At 40.7% G+C, this 17,146-nt stretch overlaps 1 protein-coding gene across 1 annotated transcript in view; it reads right to left on the bottom strand.

The window, feature by feature from the left end:
- Positions 1-8,187: 8,187 nt before the first annotated feature.
- Positions 8,188-17,146, bottom strand: part of LOC126191329 (dual specificity protein phosphatase 3) — a 33,282-nt gene continuing 24,323 nt past the window's right edge. Inside the window, exon 4 of the mRNA XM_049932161.1 lies at positions 8,188-8,894. Coding sequence (XP_049788118.1) covers positions 8,674-8,894 — 221 coding nt within the window. The 3' untranslated portion in view covers positions 8,188-8,673. The remainder of the gene's footprint in view (positions 8,895-17,146) is intronic.

Here is a 17,146-nt window from a genome sequence, read left to right as displayed (position 1 = left end):
TAATATGGTAATAATCCTCAATCCAATAAGCTTTCCAGAATTCAGATAAATCAAACAGTATACATTAGCATGAGGATTTTCAACAATTATGAATGGACCAGTGCACATGTCAAAGAATTCTTTACTTCTGCTGTTAACATTTTAGATCTTTTGTGTGATTTTGCAAGAACATAATCCCCAACCTTAAACTGTGTTACTTTTACTTTACTGTCATTTCTCCTTTTCCATGTTTCTGCCTGTTTGTTGTGATTTCTCTGACAATCTCCTCTCTTCCCTGTGTAGACAAAATTTTATTTGGTGGTGTGGGTATTCAATCAGTTCTGGTAGAATGTTTGCAGGTTTCTTATGAAACAATCTCAAAAGGGTAAATCCAGTAGAACTGTTTTGTAAGCTCTTCATGATGTCTTCAAAATCACTAATGTTTTCATACCAAGTAGGGTACTTATGACAACTACATGTATGGCATAGGTGATCAATCTCTATGTATCTTTCTGCAGAGTTTGACGAAGGGTTATTCACTGAAATCAAAATGTGTTTAATTGCTGATCTTTCAACAAATGTTTTCCAGTTTTTCGATATGGACTATGATATATTATCTGACAGAATGACTTCTGGCTTTCCTACCTTTTTAAAGTTATCCTTGTCAATCTTAGATATAATCTCTTTACTTGTGACATTTCTGACAAGGTGCAATTTTATAAATTTTGGAAATAAATGTCAACCACATCAAAAATGTAGTTGTGACAAAGATCTACAGAAGTCTATGGCTACCAAAACCATACGTTTAATAATGTACGGAATGTTCTGGTTGAGAGTAATGAAATATTTAGGAATAAAGGAGACAAAATTCAAGTGCTCAGCTGTCTACCATGTGTCCCGTCTACCTGCAGCCCATACTAGTCCACATAGGAATCCTCACTCTCCCACGAGAGTGCTAGATGCTTCCTCCACCCCCATTCCCTCCCGATTCTCTCCATCCCTCGCTCTACCCCGCACTGCATCCTCATATCACCCCAGACACTCACCAGAGCCTGGAAAGATCTGGCAGTCAAATGAGCAAAATAGCATAATTTAGGGAGACAGGTGATATATATATATATGTCTTTCCGCTCCCGGGATTGGAATGACTCCTTACCCTCTCCCTTAAAACCCAAATCCTTTCGTCTTTCCCTCTCCTTCCCTCTTTCCTTACGAGGCAACCGTTGGTTGTGAAAGCTAGAATTTTGTGTGTCTATCAACGTGCCTGCGCTTTCGTTTGTTAAAGTCACATCATCTTTGTTTTTAGATATATTTTTTCCCACGTGGAATGTTTCCTTCTATTATATAAAAACAAAGATGATGTGACTTACCAAACGAAAGTGCTGGCATGTTGATAGACACACAAACAAACACAAACATACACACAAAATTCAAGCTCTCGCAACCCCCCTTACCTTAGAGGGGGAAAAAAGGACAGGTATACACTCGCGCGCGCACGCACGCACGCACGCACGCACACACACACACACACACATCTGTAAAGGCAAAGAGTTTGGGTCTTTACAAGTGTGTGTGTGTGTGTGTGTGTGTGTGTGTGTGTGTGTGTGTGTGTGTGGGCGCGCGCGCGCATGCGAGCAAATGTATACCTGTCCTTTTTCCTCCCCTAAGGTAAGTCTTTCCGCTTCCAGGATTGGAATGACTCCTTACCCTCTCCCTTAAAACCCACATCCTTTCGTCTTTCCCTCTCCTTCCCTCTTTCCTGATAAAGCAACCGTTGGTTGCGAAAGCTTGAATTTTGTGTGTATGTTTGTGTGTCTATTAACACGTTCGCTGCCATCGGCGCACCAGCGCGCCCGGCCGATACTGGTGCACATGCCGTGGACGCGCCTGCGCGGCGAGAGATTCAGCTGTTGCGAGACAGCATGGTTTAGTCGGGCACAGCCATTTGGTGTGTTTATTGCGCAGGCACTCTAAGAACGTATTGTTTTCAAATTTTACGGGTGCGGTTCGCGTTTCTTCCTTACAGTTTTTCTCTGTTGTGGGACTGAAAATCGAAAACAATCGTGACACGGCGGGCCCTTCAGAGCCTAAGAAACATAAAATACGGGGCACAATAAACGTACAAAAACTAACGGATGCGGAATTATTACGAATATTAGAAAAAGCGATTTGGAAACGGAATTGGCCAGTGGGGAGGACGGGTGGGAATCCAGTGAAGAATCTGACGGAGCGGAGTTTGCTTTAGATGAGACTGCAGAAATTGCTGTGAATCCAAGCGACAGGAAAAGGGCACAAGGAGTGGTAATGTAGCTGATACAACTGTTACATGGGAAAGCGAGCCAGTTGGAATGGTAAATTTCCCGTTTATAAAAATTGAGAGACTGCTAACTCAACCAACGAGAAACTCACTTAGATTATTTTCGTCTTTTGCTGACGGACGAATTTCCATTGAAAGTTGTAGAAGGAACAAATCGAAACGCAATTGAATTATTCCTTTCTGTGGGAACCAAAGAGCAATCACGAATAAACTGTTGGAAAGATGTGGTGGTTGGTGAATTGTTAGTGTTCTTGGGAATTTTCCTGCACATAGGAAATGTAAAGATGAAGTTGCAGGACTGTTGGAAAAAGGACCTTTTATTCATGTGAAAGGAATTGCCGATAGTATTTCACGAAATCGTTTTCTTCTAATACTACGTGCATTGCATTTTTTTTAAAATCCAAAACTGGGCGAACCAAAACCATCCGACAGGTTGTATAAAATACGTCCAGTTATCAATTTTTTTTAATGAAAGGATGTGCTAAGTGTACTAGCCTGGACGGGAACTGTCACTGGACGAATCAATGATCCTTTGGTGTGGAAGATTACTTTTCCGCCAATACATCAAAAATAAAAAGCACAAATATGGCATAAAGCTATATATTTTGACAACTCCCACTGGAGTGGTCCTAAAATTCGCGGTATACACTGGCATGCTGGACGATTTAGGAGGAAGAGGCCATGCACAAAAAATTGTTCTTCATTTACTGGATGAAAAGTTGAATGCTGGTCACCACGTGTGCATGGACAATTATTATAATAGCTTCGCATTGGCTAAGTTGCTCCTGGATAAGAAGACTCACTGCACGGGAACTCTGAGAGCGAATAGGATGGATACACCCAAGGAAATACAGAAGGCAAAATTACGAAAAGGTGAAGCCGTTGCCAGATTTGCGGAAGGAGTTACGACAGATAAGTGGTGTGATAAGAGGGAGGTTTGCTACATTTCTAATGCATTTACAAATGAAATGGTTGAGGCTGAAAACAAGAGAAAGGGGAAGAAATCTAAGTCCTTGGCCATTGTAAACTAAAACAAATTTATGTCGGGAGTTAATCGGCACGATCAGATGTTATCATATTACCTCTCGGAACGAAAAAACCTACGCTGGTACAAGAAAGTTTCAGAAACTTAATGATGCTGACAAACGCCCATGCCCTGCACGATAAATATTCTGGCACAAAAATGCCCCTCCAAGAATTCAGATCAGTATTATAAGAGCACTGTTGCCACAAAAGCAGGTAGAACGGCCAGTCAGAAATCCCGAACATGTTCTGGTAAAACTAGAATCAACTGGAATATCAAAAACACCGAGAAAAAAGAGCAGATCATGCGACAGCCGAGGACACGATCTAAGAGTGCCCAGATTGCCCAAATAAAGCAGCGTATTGTGTTATTCACTCCCTCTACAGGCAGATAACATATTCGTTGTTCTTTCATTTCTCGACAGCTATGTGTAAGTACTATTCTTGAATTTTGTATTTATTTTATTTGTTTGAGTGTAATCGGTAAAGTTCTTGATTGTATCTTTTCCGAGATTTGACATACATTGTATTTCAAATGTTTCTTCAAGATCTTCCGTTTGTTCTTGAATGCTATTTCTATTGTATTTTTTGTTCAATAAATATGTCGTTAGTCAGTAGGATGTTTCGTTTTATTTTTGAATATAAAATAAAAATGTAGCACTCTAAACTGTCACAATTTTCAGGAAAAATAAACGAGACACACTAGCGCGTCCATGACCACCCTCTACAGAATGTGGCCTGATGTGCCACTGACGCCTTAGTGCGCCCCAAAATAAATTTGATTCACGAGAGTAAATTGTATCTTTTACTTATAAAATAAATACATTTTATATTACTTTTAGCAATACACTTTGAGATTCCATTAAAAAAATAATTGGTTACGTGGCAACTCAAGGCCAATTACAGTGGCATCGAACGTGCTAACATGCCAGCACTTTCGTTTGGTAAGTCACATCATCTTTGTTTATATATATAGGTAGCAATTGTGCGTCTGTATGTTGACGACACAGCACTTCCGCCTTTAGGTGAATCCTTTATTTTTAAATAATTTGTTAAATCCGTAGGTTTTTCAGGAATGATATTTTGGATTAAATACTTACCTTTACTCTTTGACCGATATCAATGGAGACAGTTCCTCACTTTCCTTTTTAGCCCTATTGCAAAAATAAACGTTCTCTTGTAAACTTTGAATGCACTTCTGAATACCAGTGTCTTTATGAATCATGAGCATGGCTGATTATTTTTTCAACTTTCTCCTCTGGCCAACATAGCTTCCAGTTACAAGAAGTAGAATCTGTTCTCCTAAACAGTGTATCTTTGTGTACTTTGAAAAATTTATCCAGTTTTTCAGACTCTTACCTAAAAAGCTTTTGATTAACTTACAATTTGAGTTATTATCTTGATTTCAACTGATTCTGTCACACATGGCACTCATGACTTTCTCATCGTGAACACTCTTCATGAATTCATCTTAAACTCCTTTTCCCCATGCTGATCATGTAATTCATTAATTCCACTTAATGGTAACCTAGGTAAAGCCTCTGCAACAACAGTCAGTATGTTTTTTGTATACTACTTCATAGTCAAATTGCTGGAAAAACATGCCCTATCGTATGAGTCTTTCATGGTGTAATCTGCACTCTTGAAGGTAACTTAATGCTTTGTGATCAGAGTATACTTTGATTTTATGACAACAGATAATTTCAAAACTTGTCAAATGGCAGAGAATAGTAAATAAGTCTTTTTCATGTTTGAGTAACCTACTTCCAAAAGCAATTCCTGAAATAACTCAGCACCTAGTGCATAATTATTGCTATTAGTGTGCAAGCAAAAAGGCAAACTGAAATCAGGTTGTGTACTAAATGTGGGTTGTTCAATTCTTACTTAATATATTCCAAAGCTTTCTGACATCTATCACCCCATATCCATCAGCATTTTTTTTAAGTAAATAAAGTTAAAACTCTCAAACATAGTACATTCAAACTTTGGTTGCTAACAAAGTTTTGATAGAATCCACATAAACCAAAAAATGATTTTAACTGCTTCCTGTTATATGGTGCTTCCAAGTAATACTGTGACCTAAAAATTTAAGTTCTGATACAGCAGATATACATTTCTCTAATTTCAATGTCATTCACACTTGTCCAAGATTATTGTAAATTTGTTTCAAAAGTTGAAAGTGTTTATTCCAATCTCAACCCATTACCAAAATGTCATCTACATAGATTGTCTGTAAATACAAATCACTTGTGCAACTGGTTGAAGCATATTGTACAAGTTTGTGGTATCCATATCAAATAGAACTTCTGGGGGATATTGAAAGTATACAGAGAAGGGCAGTACAAATGGCCACAGGTTTGTTTGATCCGCAGAACTGTGTCAGAGATGCTGAAGGAACTGAACTGGAAGGCTCTTGAAGAAAGTAAACTATCCTGAGAAAGTCTATTAACAGTGTTTCACAAACCAGCATTAAGTGATGACTCTAGGCGTACAGTAAAAGGAGGTGAATCTGCTCAGGTGGTGTCAATCCAAGGATTTACTGATTTTACCAAGTTTGGATAACTGAGCATAGCATTTTAACAATTACATTGCAGCTGACCATTCTCATGAAATCTTGACTAATCTGTTAACAACAGTGGCATGTTGGAGTACACGGAACCAGCAAATCACATTGTCAGTAGGTGTGCGATTCTTGTGCTACACTTGTGTAGTCAACACGACAGTGCGAACACTTCTGCTGGTGCATGTTACTTCCAAAGTGTAACTGGAAAGTTGCAATATTATTGCTTGCATGTGAACATCTTATGTGATACAGTTTCATTATTTGTTCATTGGTAATACTGCTTGGTCACTATGCAGGCCTAATAACAAAATTGCATTTTTGTTGGGTGAATCCGATCATTCGTGTATACCAAAAGGTCCTGGGACCAAGACAGAAATCTAACTACAAACCAGAATTTCTTCTAAACATAGTGAAAGCTGTCAAATCAGGAAAATTAAGCATCCGGAAAGCTTCAGAACTATACACAGTTCTAAATACCACATTAAAAAACAAACTCAAGGGAAGGTACAAATACAGAATTGGTGGCTAACTAACTTTAATTTACTTTAAAATCCAACTTCTTACAGAAACAAGGAATTGACACATCACCATGAAACACACATTCATATTCATCTGAAAATCACGTGTCTTGATTTAATATGGCTGCATCCAAAAATAAATCCAAGTCTGCAAAGGGGTTTTTATATTGTCTACCAAGGACTAAAACATTTCTTTCAAAATGTTTGTTAAATTCACTGCAAGATAGTTCTACGCAACATGCGTGAAAAATGTGGCCTACCTTTAATAGACGAGATGATAATGCTTGTTAAACACCCTGAAGAAGTATCTTATTTTCAGGAGTGAAAAAATGCAGACTACAATCTAAAAAGTCCGTATATGGTACATATCTGCCACATAATTGACAGATAGTTCCATTTTGTGGTTCATACAATGCATATCAATTCTTTATGTAAATGATTTTGCAGTACAGAGGCTATGCTTTTGTATGGTGCAAGCATGGTTTATGCATCATGTGTCAAAATATCTGCAAGATGGTATATTAGTACATCACATTTAGTGTTATACTTTTCAAGAGCAGCTAACAGTGTACTGAAAATACATTCTCCTCTCCCACTTTCTAATTTGACAGTACTGAAAAAGTAATTGCAAGCAGCACCCTCAAAGGACAAAAGTTCATATATTATTAAAAAATTTTTATTGGAAGTCATCATACTTTCATCCATCATGATACTAAATTTCATACCCAATTCACAAAGGAAATTACCTACATTCTTTTTCATTTCTTCTCCTATAAACATAATGATTTCAGCACACGTGGTCACAATGAAGCATATTACCAACTAATAAACTGTGCGATATTATTTGAATTATAATTTCTGTTTAGCTATTACATATGCAGATCTGAAGAACAAAGCAGCTGCGACTAGTTTTTCTTGATGCTGCTTTCCCCACAACTTTTCACTTCCATTCACAGATTTTCTACACTTTGCTACGTACGATTTCTATGTATTTAATGTGATTTGCATTTTGCATGACTTCAATTTTTCATTTAATTTTTTGGCATTATTAGCACAACAGATAAAAATGCACGTTCCATGCTTTCCATTTAAGTTCATGAACATAGCATATGCACATGCACCACCACCACCACCACCACCACCACCACCACCACAAAAGTATTTTCTTTTTGTCACAGAGCAATCCAATTTTCACTAAACTGAATACAGTTCTATTTCTACTACAACAAGAGGAACATGGAATTCTGGTTAGCACTGCACGAAACCAAAAATAACCAATTTTGACAGCTATGGAAAACTACACAACAGTATGTATCTACATCTATATTCTGCAAATTACAGTGAGGTGCTTGGCAGAGGTTATGTCCCAATGTATCAGTTATTAAGTTTCTTCCCATTCCATTCACGTATGGAACACAAGAAGAGAGAGTGACTGAATGCCTCTGTGCATGCAGTAGTTTTTCTGATACATAGGAAGTTTTATTACACCCCTAGAGTACTCATTTTAAGCCAGTTCTTTGAACTTTGGTAGTAGACTTTCTCAATAGAGTTTACAACTATCTAACAGCCTACCAGTTCAGTTCCCTTCAGTACTTCTGAGGAACACTCCCACAGAGTTAACAAACCTGTGACCATTTGTGCTGCCTTTCTCTGTATACATTCAATATTCCCTATCACTGGGTCTACGGCAGTAATAAACTGGTAATTATTACTCCCGACTAACAACTTTAGTCAAACACTACACTAAGTCCCAATAATTTTGTGATCAAATGAGAAAGAGGTATAAATATATTTGAAACACTGTAAAAAATTATTTATTTTGGCAAATATAAGGTACATCAACAGTTTCCAGACATTAACATTGTTTAAGTGAGGAAAATATCTAAAATACATTACAAATAAATAAATTTTACAGTTTTAATCACAGGTATAGAAATGGTTTTATGTGCAGAGTACTGTGCTTAACGTTTTCACTTTCTTTTAGGCACATGCTGGTTAAATTTACATGTCATTACTCCTGCCATTGCAAGAGTCAGATTAGTAATGATAAGCTGATTACAAAATTAAAGAGGCTGTTGCCGTTAAAAAACTTCAGTTACATAATTTCACAGTGAGTCATCTTCCAACACTTGGACACAATAACAGTTTTCAGCTGTGTGTTTCAATTTGCTATTTGAACATGAATGATAATGACACGGAAGCACACGTTATGTACTGATATGTAAGGACTGGAAATTGTACTCTTGGTAAATATTTGGTGGTCAGGAAAATTATCACAAGTTGTATTTTTCAGCAGCGCGCTGTCGCTCTCTTTTAAGCCTGTTGTCCAGATCAGCAAGCTGCCTCAAAAATCCATTGTTAGGGCGAATATCACGGTTTGTACGCACCATTTTTATTGCTACTGCAGCTGGTAACCTTTCTTTAATCATCAAATATGCCAGAACACATGTACTGGAGCGAGACATTCCCATCAGACAATGGACCAAAACCTTACCTGCAACAAATATTTGCATTAAATTATTTGTGGAATATAGAATAGTTTTGATAAACAATTTCTGCAATGCGGCAGTAGTAGCCACTGCTGCCGCCACTTAGTTTATATACAAAGTTTAGGAGTTTTCTTAGAAGCTTCTTTGAAGATGTCAACAGTAACTTTACCTGTTCAATAGCATTCACTACTTATTTGTAAATATTCGTGTATCTTGTGAGTGATAGCATCATATGAGCTGACACTTTAATTTAGCTTTCTTCTTCTTGGTGTTAGCGGAAGCAAACAGCACAGCACCTAGTTTTGTTACTACAGTCCAACTGAAATTACTTGAGAGTTGATGTCTTTCAGTTGCCACTACAGTGTTTCCACAAATGCAGCTGGCTACCACTTGGTTAGAGATGATACATAAATGTGGCTGGTCACTTCACAAATGCTGTTAATGTGTAATGCAGGTCAATGTTGGAAGCAGCCACTGCAGGACATGACAGATGGAAATGGGAGGTACTCTGTCAACAGCTCATTTCAAGTTACCAATGACAAGTCCCACAGATTATGCATTTTGTAGCCTTTAATTTAAACATGCGTCCTAACCTAACTATAACCTCATAATCCAAGAAAACAGCAATCAATAATCTGCAGCAGAACTAAAATGATGATTGCTTTGTTCACGGCAATTAAAGCTAACCTCTACCAGCAAACTCAAGACAAAAATATTCCAATTTCAGCACTAAAACAAACTGCAATTTTTCACTGTCATTTGTTATGCGACACTATCCTAACACTGGCTATATGAGCTCCCATGCTACCAACTGATGAGCAGTCTTTGTTAGCACTAGGTTGCAGATATAGGTGACAGAAGCAGATTTCAAATGAAAAAAGAATTACAGGAAGAAAAACAACAAGAAATACAAAAGTCAATAATTTTGAAAATGATACTGTAAAGAAATAGCAATAAAATTACATTTAAATCAATTAATTGAGTAAAATTAATAAAGTACTTTGATTAGATTTACAAATTTAAAAATTTCGCTGTCTCTGACAAGATTTAAACCTATGACCTCTTACATGTCCGGTTAATGTGGTAACCACTGTGCTACGCCACTACATTTACATTATAGAAGGTCTTTTGTTTATGACTCTGGTGAGCCAACTGCAACAATTAACTGCAGCTTCCAAAAATTCGGCTTCAATCAATGTTTTGCAAACCTTATCTAATTTAGCCTCTGCGATTATAACACCATTATATGCGATGCTGAATCACATTCACTGCACAAGGCTCCAACAATGTTTGGTTAGTGCTGTGCATGAAACGGGTTTGCAGTGTGTGTGTGTGTGTGTGTGTGTGTGTGTGTGCGCGCGAGTGTGCGTGTGCGCATGCACATGCGTGCTGGTAGACAAAAAAAGTGCCAGATCCAGTATCTAGGATCCAAACCCAGCAGAAGAGAAGGCCAGACAAGGAACTGGAAGCGAGTTGACTTAATGCGTGAAGTGTCAACTATCAAGTAATTTTAATCTGTCTTGTAGAGTTAAACTCACATAAAGATGGATAGGAATGTATCTTTTGTGAATGGATACAGGGAGAATTGGGATTTCTGATGTTGCAGCACCCTTTGATACACAGGACCTGGTCACTTCTCTCACCTGAAGGTGAACAGCAAACAGTGGCAGTGTCACAAACCTCTCACCACAAGACAGAAGTGGGTACTGACCATCCAATTGTCCCCTCCTACGGCTTAAACGAATCTGATGTTTTGCCCACTGCTGACAACAAATCAAAGCAATGGAGGATGCATGGAGTCATGTCCACATCTAGGTCTGATTCAAGGAAAGCAGAAAGCTGAAAGTGTAGTCATCTCCTGCCCTGCCGAAACACACATTGCACGCAAATGAAGCAAAGTTGCTGAAGCAGATTTTTGGAAAATGTTTTCCTCGGGGAGGGGGGGGGGGGGGGGGGGGGGGTGAAATCACAACATGTTTTGGATTCATGTTTTTTCACTATGCAATTTTTCTCAATTGCAGAGAAACTACTGGTTAAAAATATCTAATTATTTTAAACTAAGTCTCACATCGCATGGTGATGATTACCTTTTCGTTATTGGTCATATTTATTAGAATTCTTGAAGTTGAGTAACTCACTGGCTGTTGTTAGAAGAATTTGAAGTAAAGTGTGAACAGCAACTGCTAATGTGAGGGAAGCAGAAATTGGCAATCTGAAATTATCATATTTCAACCATCTGCAGAACAACTTAAAATTTTATGTATTCATCTGCAAGCAATTTATGAATCCCTTTCAAGAACACACCACGCCTATGTCTACGATATTTAGAAAATCTAAATCTCTTCCTTGCCAGGAGATTCATTTACCAGTCTTCTGTGTAATTTGAATGGTCCAAACAAATTATATATTTCAATTCATTACACAGAGAATCCTGTCCACATCCACGACTCAAGGACAGCAGAAGGGTGATAGTTCAGTCTTATGCTGCTCTGCTGAAAAACTAAATTAAAGCTACATCACACGCTGTGTTTTATTTTATGCGTCAGGAAATGAGAACCACAAGTTTTGGATTAGCGTGATTTTCTCACTATGCTGTTCCAAAATGATTGCAATCAACTGGATGTCGTTTAGGTGACTTTCATGTCCCTAATCAGATCTCCAATGGAGAAAGGGGAGCCAGAGCGTTATGTGGAATCCAAGCCACATTTCGTTTCTGGCCCACCTCACCAAAAGGTGAATACTAGGTCAAAAAGCAGAGTGGATGAATGTAACAAGCTGGGGTTCAATCCTACTAGCCAGGCAGTTTACTACTAGATCACCAAACCACTAGTGAATTGGGTCATGCCATCCACTCTCCCCAGCCACTGCTTCTCTTGAGCTATGACGGTCGCTATTTAGGTGGCAATGGCGTTTTTTTCTCATTTAAAAAAAAAAGACTAATGTTTCTGTTGGTTGTATGAGTTAAAGGGACCAACCTGCAAGGTCATCAGTTCCTTCATCCTTTATGTATCAAAGCAGGAATAACCCTCAGAAGAACTGTATAAAAGGCAAATCCTGGGAAGACTGAGTGTAAGCAAGGTACACTAAGGAAGAGAGAAAATCAAGGAGAAGTAGGAGGGGAGTAAGAATGCAGGTGGAGGTCCCCAGAGCATGGTAAACTTTAGGAGACATGCCCTCTGCATCCCAGCAGCACTACCTCACCATCTGTTACTCCACAGAAACGAGCAACACACAGACAAGATGATGAAAGTTTGGTAAAGATAGAACATTAAAAATGGCAAACAAAGGAATAATGAGAATAAAAAGGTGGGAGGGGTAGGGGCCAGGCCAGACCACTGAGCAAGGGCCACCACGGGACCCCTGTGCCAGAGTAGAAAAGCGATGCCGCTCCAACCCCCTCAAGTAGTCATCAATTAGGCCGAAGTGCTCACCTCACAGAGATGTACAGAAACCAATTTCGTGCTTGAAACATAAAACCAGGTTACCCGCTTTCACGTCATCTGCTAGCACCAGAGGTAGCAAGTCAGGAAGTTTAAAATATCGCCACAAAGCAGCCAAATTTTGGCAGTCTAGTAGGATGTGGGCCACCATCAGGCGGATCTTCACATCAGATAATGTGGCTGTGGGTCAGCCAAGTGTGAGCACTGCGCAGCTGACAAAGGACAACGCATTTCCTGCACAAAGTGCGAAGGGATGGAAGACTGCCATGTGATTGTGCTCTCCTTTATGGTCCTCAGTTTGTGGAGTTCAGGGTGAACCATTCTGAGTTCCACACATACAACAATTTATGACACAGAGTTGACCGAAAGTTCAGCTCTGCGACCCTAATTTCCAAAATTGACACCCTGGTAGTCAACTTCACCAAACAGTCGTCATGTTCATTCCCCGAAATCCCAACATGTCCAGACATTAAACAGAGACTGGCCATCCAGTTTGATGGAAATCAGAAAGAAGATCCTGGACAGTTGTGACTAATGGGCGACGAGGGTAACACTGGTCTATAGCCTGAAGGTTGTTCAAGGAGTTGTGCACATCAGAAGCATCTAGCCAGTGCAAACACTAGCATGGCTAAGGGCTTGTATGATGGTCACCAATTCAGTAGTGAAGGCACTGCATCCCTTTGCCAAGAAGCATAGTTCGCTGCACTGTATGCCAATTCTGAACCTGGAAATGCATCAAGGACAGCCAGGAACAGGTGGCAAAACACCATAGGGTCAACTGAATCTTTCAGTCCAAAGAATAAATCTAACCAAATCGAAGATTGGGGTACACGCCATATGGGCATATGTGATTGTTCCCTGACAAGAGGCAACAGTGAGGGAAGTTGGGAGTTCAGAGCACACAATGTAGTCAAACTGCAGTTGTTACCCCGGTTCTGGGTCTCTGATGTGGGAGGTGGACCTCCCAACTAGAAAAATGCACACAGTAGTTTGGATGCTTAGAGGAACTGCGAAAATGTATAGCACAACTGAGTAGCTGTTGGCGCCTGATCCATACAGCAGGAACCCCAGCCTCTTCATAGACTGTTCAGAAGGCTAGTTCGAAAGGCTCTTGCAAGTGGGGCCCCTCAGTGGTCTACCAAGTCCAGTGACTGTAAAGCTGAGGCCAATCCAGAACCATATGCCAGACTACCATAATAAAGACAGGATGGATCAGGGCTCTGTTAAGCTGCAAAAGGGTAGTGCGGTCTGCAACTGGATGTCGTTTAGGTGACTTACTGAATCAGTGAAGTACGTTAAGATGTGACCAGCACCTTCACTTAAATTGGTGAAGATAGAGAAACCACATCAGACAGGCATCAAAGACCAGTCCCAAAAAGCGATAAGTCTCCACCAGAGTGAGTAACTGGTCATTGAGCTAAAGTTCAGGTTGTGGACGAACAGTACAATGGCAACAGGAATGCATAACGAGAGTCTTGGCAACAGAAAACAAAGCCATGGGTGTGGGCCCATGACTGCACCTTTTGAATGGCACCCTGCTGTCTGCATTCAGCAACAGCCACAATATAGGCACAGTAGTAAAAGCAAAAATTATTGGCATACAAAGAGGGTGATAACCCACAGCTGCTGCTGCTGCTGCTAGACCACTAATGGCTGCTAAAAAGAGGGGAAAACCTAATACAGAGCCCTGTGGGACCCCATTGTCTTGGATGCGTGGGGACTGTGGGAAGCACAAACTCAAACATGGAAAGTACAGCGTGTGACAAAGTTCTGGACAAAGATTTGAAGTGGGGCCCAGAGACCCCACTCATGCACGGTATAAAAGATGTGATGTCACCATGTGGTGTCATACACCTTTTTTAGGTCGAAGAAGACAGCAATACAGTGTTGATGTCAGTCAAAGTTTGCCTGGATGGCAGACACCAGCCAAACCAAATTATCAGCAGTGGAACGGCCTCGGTGAAAACCACCCTGAGACAGAGCCAGAACGCTCCAAAATTCAGAGCCAACACAATGACTGCCCCCACAATGTGTTTGAGCAACTTGTGGAGAACACCGGTGAGACTAATTGGTAACAGCTGTGTGTCTGTAGGGGATGCTTAACCGGTTTTAGTACCAGGGTGGTGATTTCCTGCCACTGGATAGCTCACTCTCACTCCAGATACGATTGAAGATGGTAAGGAGATGACGCTGAGTTCACTGATAGGTGCTTGAGCACTTGGTTGTGGATGCACTCTGGTCCTGCATCAAGGCAAAGTGATACGGCACTGAAGAATTCCCATTCACTGAATGAAGCATTCTAGGAATCTAGGTTGCGTGTAGAGTAAGATAAGTGCAGTCGCTCAATCCACTGTGAAAGGACATGAAAGGCGAGTAGATATTCCAGAATGAGATTTTCACTCTGCAGTGGAGTGTGTGCTGTTATGAAACTTCCTGGCAGATTAAAACTGTGTGCTGGACCGAGACTCAAACTCGGGACATTTGGCAGAAATGAAGCTGTGAGGACAGGTCATGAGTCTTGCTTGGGTAGCTCAGATGGTAGAGCACTTGCCTGCGAAAGGCATAGGTCCCAAGTGAGTCTCGGTCGGGCATACAGTTTTAATGTGCCGGAAGTTTCGAGTAGATATTTCTCAGATACAGAGGCTCAAGCAAAATGCACCTAGTAATTTTCAAGTACGATGTCTGGATCAGTGAAAACAACACCGTTCAAGGAAATACCAAGTACACCTGCAGAGGACTGGAAACCATAGGTGTGTCATCTTCACCTAACCCCGAGTAGGAGACAAACATGGTTCAATAGTTGAACTTACCATTCCCAGCATTCTTGCTTCCATCATTTTATTATGTGGCAGACCCAGGCACAGAGCTTTTAAAGGTAATGAGGTGCTTGACTGATGAATGTCACTTATGACATTTGAGATTCCGTCTATGATCACTAATGGCCTTATCAATTTCCGTGGTCCAAGTTACTACCTTCCAGCAGCTGAGATCCCGAATAATAAGTGATCTCTAAGTCAGCTGCTGATAGAACGGCTGCTGTTGCGTTCTGGACAGTCTCGTTAATGCCTCCATTTTTTCGAGGAGCTCACAATGAAAGTGGAGATGAAAGCATCCCAGTTGGCACTGTGAAGAGCCCATCTAGGTGGGCACCCAGGGGAGTAACAGGAAGATTGGGTACTGGTTGCTACCACATGAATCACCATGGACCATCCAGTGCATGGATGGGAGAAGACCAGGGCTGCAAATAGAAATATCGATGGCCGAGTAAGTTCCATGTGCAACAATGAAGTATGTGAAGGCAACAGTATTCAAGACAAAGGTCTAGATCTGTCAGTAAGTTTTTGGTGTCTTTACCACGGCCAGCGACCATGGTTCCAGCCCACAGAGGGCTGAGAAACCAATGCAGACAACACATTTTGAGGCACTCCACCATCAGGTGGGAGATAACCATTACAGGTGGTAAAATGCCGTTATCCAAGCAGCCACAGCCTCCAAAGTTGTACCAAGACGCAGAAGTATGCTATACACAGAGTTCAGAACGTATGTGCAAACTCCACCAGATGCCCTATCATTATCGGCATGATTCTTGAAATATCCCTGGTAGCCATAAAGGGCAGGGGTTCGTGTTGCTGGAAATCAAGTTTCCTGAAGAGGAATGCAGAAAGCAGGGGAGAAGCTTATGACGGGTGGAGCTTATGAGATGTCTTACCTCAGACTGCTGGAAAAAACCACTGCAATTTCATTAGAGAATCATGTCGTAGGTTACTGTGAAGGGTGTGAAGGGACCGAGGAGGCAGGTTGTGTCCAAGGGTCTCCTGCTGCCACTGGCTAAAAGCGTACAGTATCAAGACAGATTCTGAGACACATTGCGTAATGTGATCTGGAGCCTCAGGGTCCACGAGAATCAGTGTCGCAACCACAGAATCAGAATGTGTGGCATTGGTGGCATGTAAATTTCAGTTGTCTTTGAAGATTTTTTTGTCTTTCTTTTCTTTAGGGGGTTTGGATGGCTGGGAGGACTTCCCTGAATTAGTTTCAGGGACTGAAGAAGATCATTAAGCCCCTTGACCAGCAGCCTGTGTCTCCTTCAACCAATGGCTGGTATCCAGTTGCAGACCAGCAGAAAATGGTTGTTGGTTTGTTTGTTTAAAAGAGTGGGGGAGGACCCAAACTGCTAGGTCATCATTCCCTTGTTCCAATTAAAATAATTCTGCAACGGTAGAAGCAAAATAATCAAGACATACAAAACACAGCTGGAAGAAAGGAGAAAACCACAAGAATAACAGAAGGGCAACAAACACTAAAATTGACAAAATCAGACAAGAAAACCACAGAGAGACACAAGAAACATGTAGAAGATATCAAAACAAGAGAGCAGATTACCACAGCTTGCTGATCATGAGAATAAAAGAAGGAGGCAGCCACACATTAAACCTCCACATTAAAACCTCCACTCTAAATGCACTAGGGTGAAGGACACAGAGGGACAGAGAACATGCACTAAAACTTAGATCCTCACAAATAAAACGTAAAACTAAAGCTGCTGTTGAGGCATTGTCACCCAACACTGAAGGTAGGGTGCTGGGAAAGTTACAAGTCTGCCGCAGAGTGGCTAAAAGTGGGCACTCCAGCAAGAGGTGGACAACCGTCATTTGTGAGCCACAGCGACACCGAGGTGGGTCCTAGTGACGGAGGAGGTAACCATGTGTCAGCCACATATGGCCAATGTGGAGCTGACAGAGGACAACTGATTCCCTGCGAGAGGACCGCATGGAAGACTTCCACACATTTGTACTCTCCTTCATGACATGCGGTTT

Source organism: Schistocerca cancellata, chromosome 6 (assembly GCF_023864275.1).
Source record: "Schistocerca cancellata isolate TAMUIC-IGC-003103 chromosome 6, iqSchCanc2.1, whole genome shotgun sequence".
Taxonomy (NCBI): Eukaryota; Metazoa; Arthropoda; class Insecta; order Orthoptera; family Acrididae; genus Schistocerca; species Schistocerca cancellata.
Note: the sequence above shows the minus strand (reverse complement) of the source record. Positions and strands in the feature narration are given on the sequence as shown.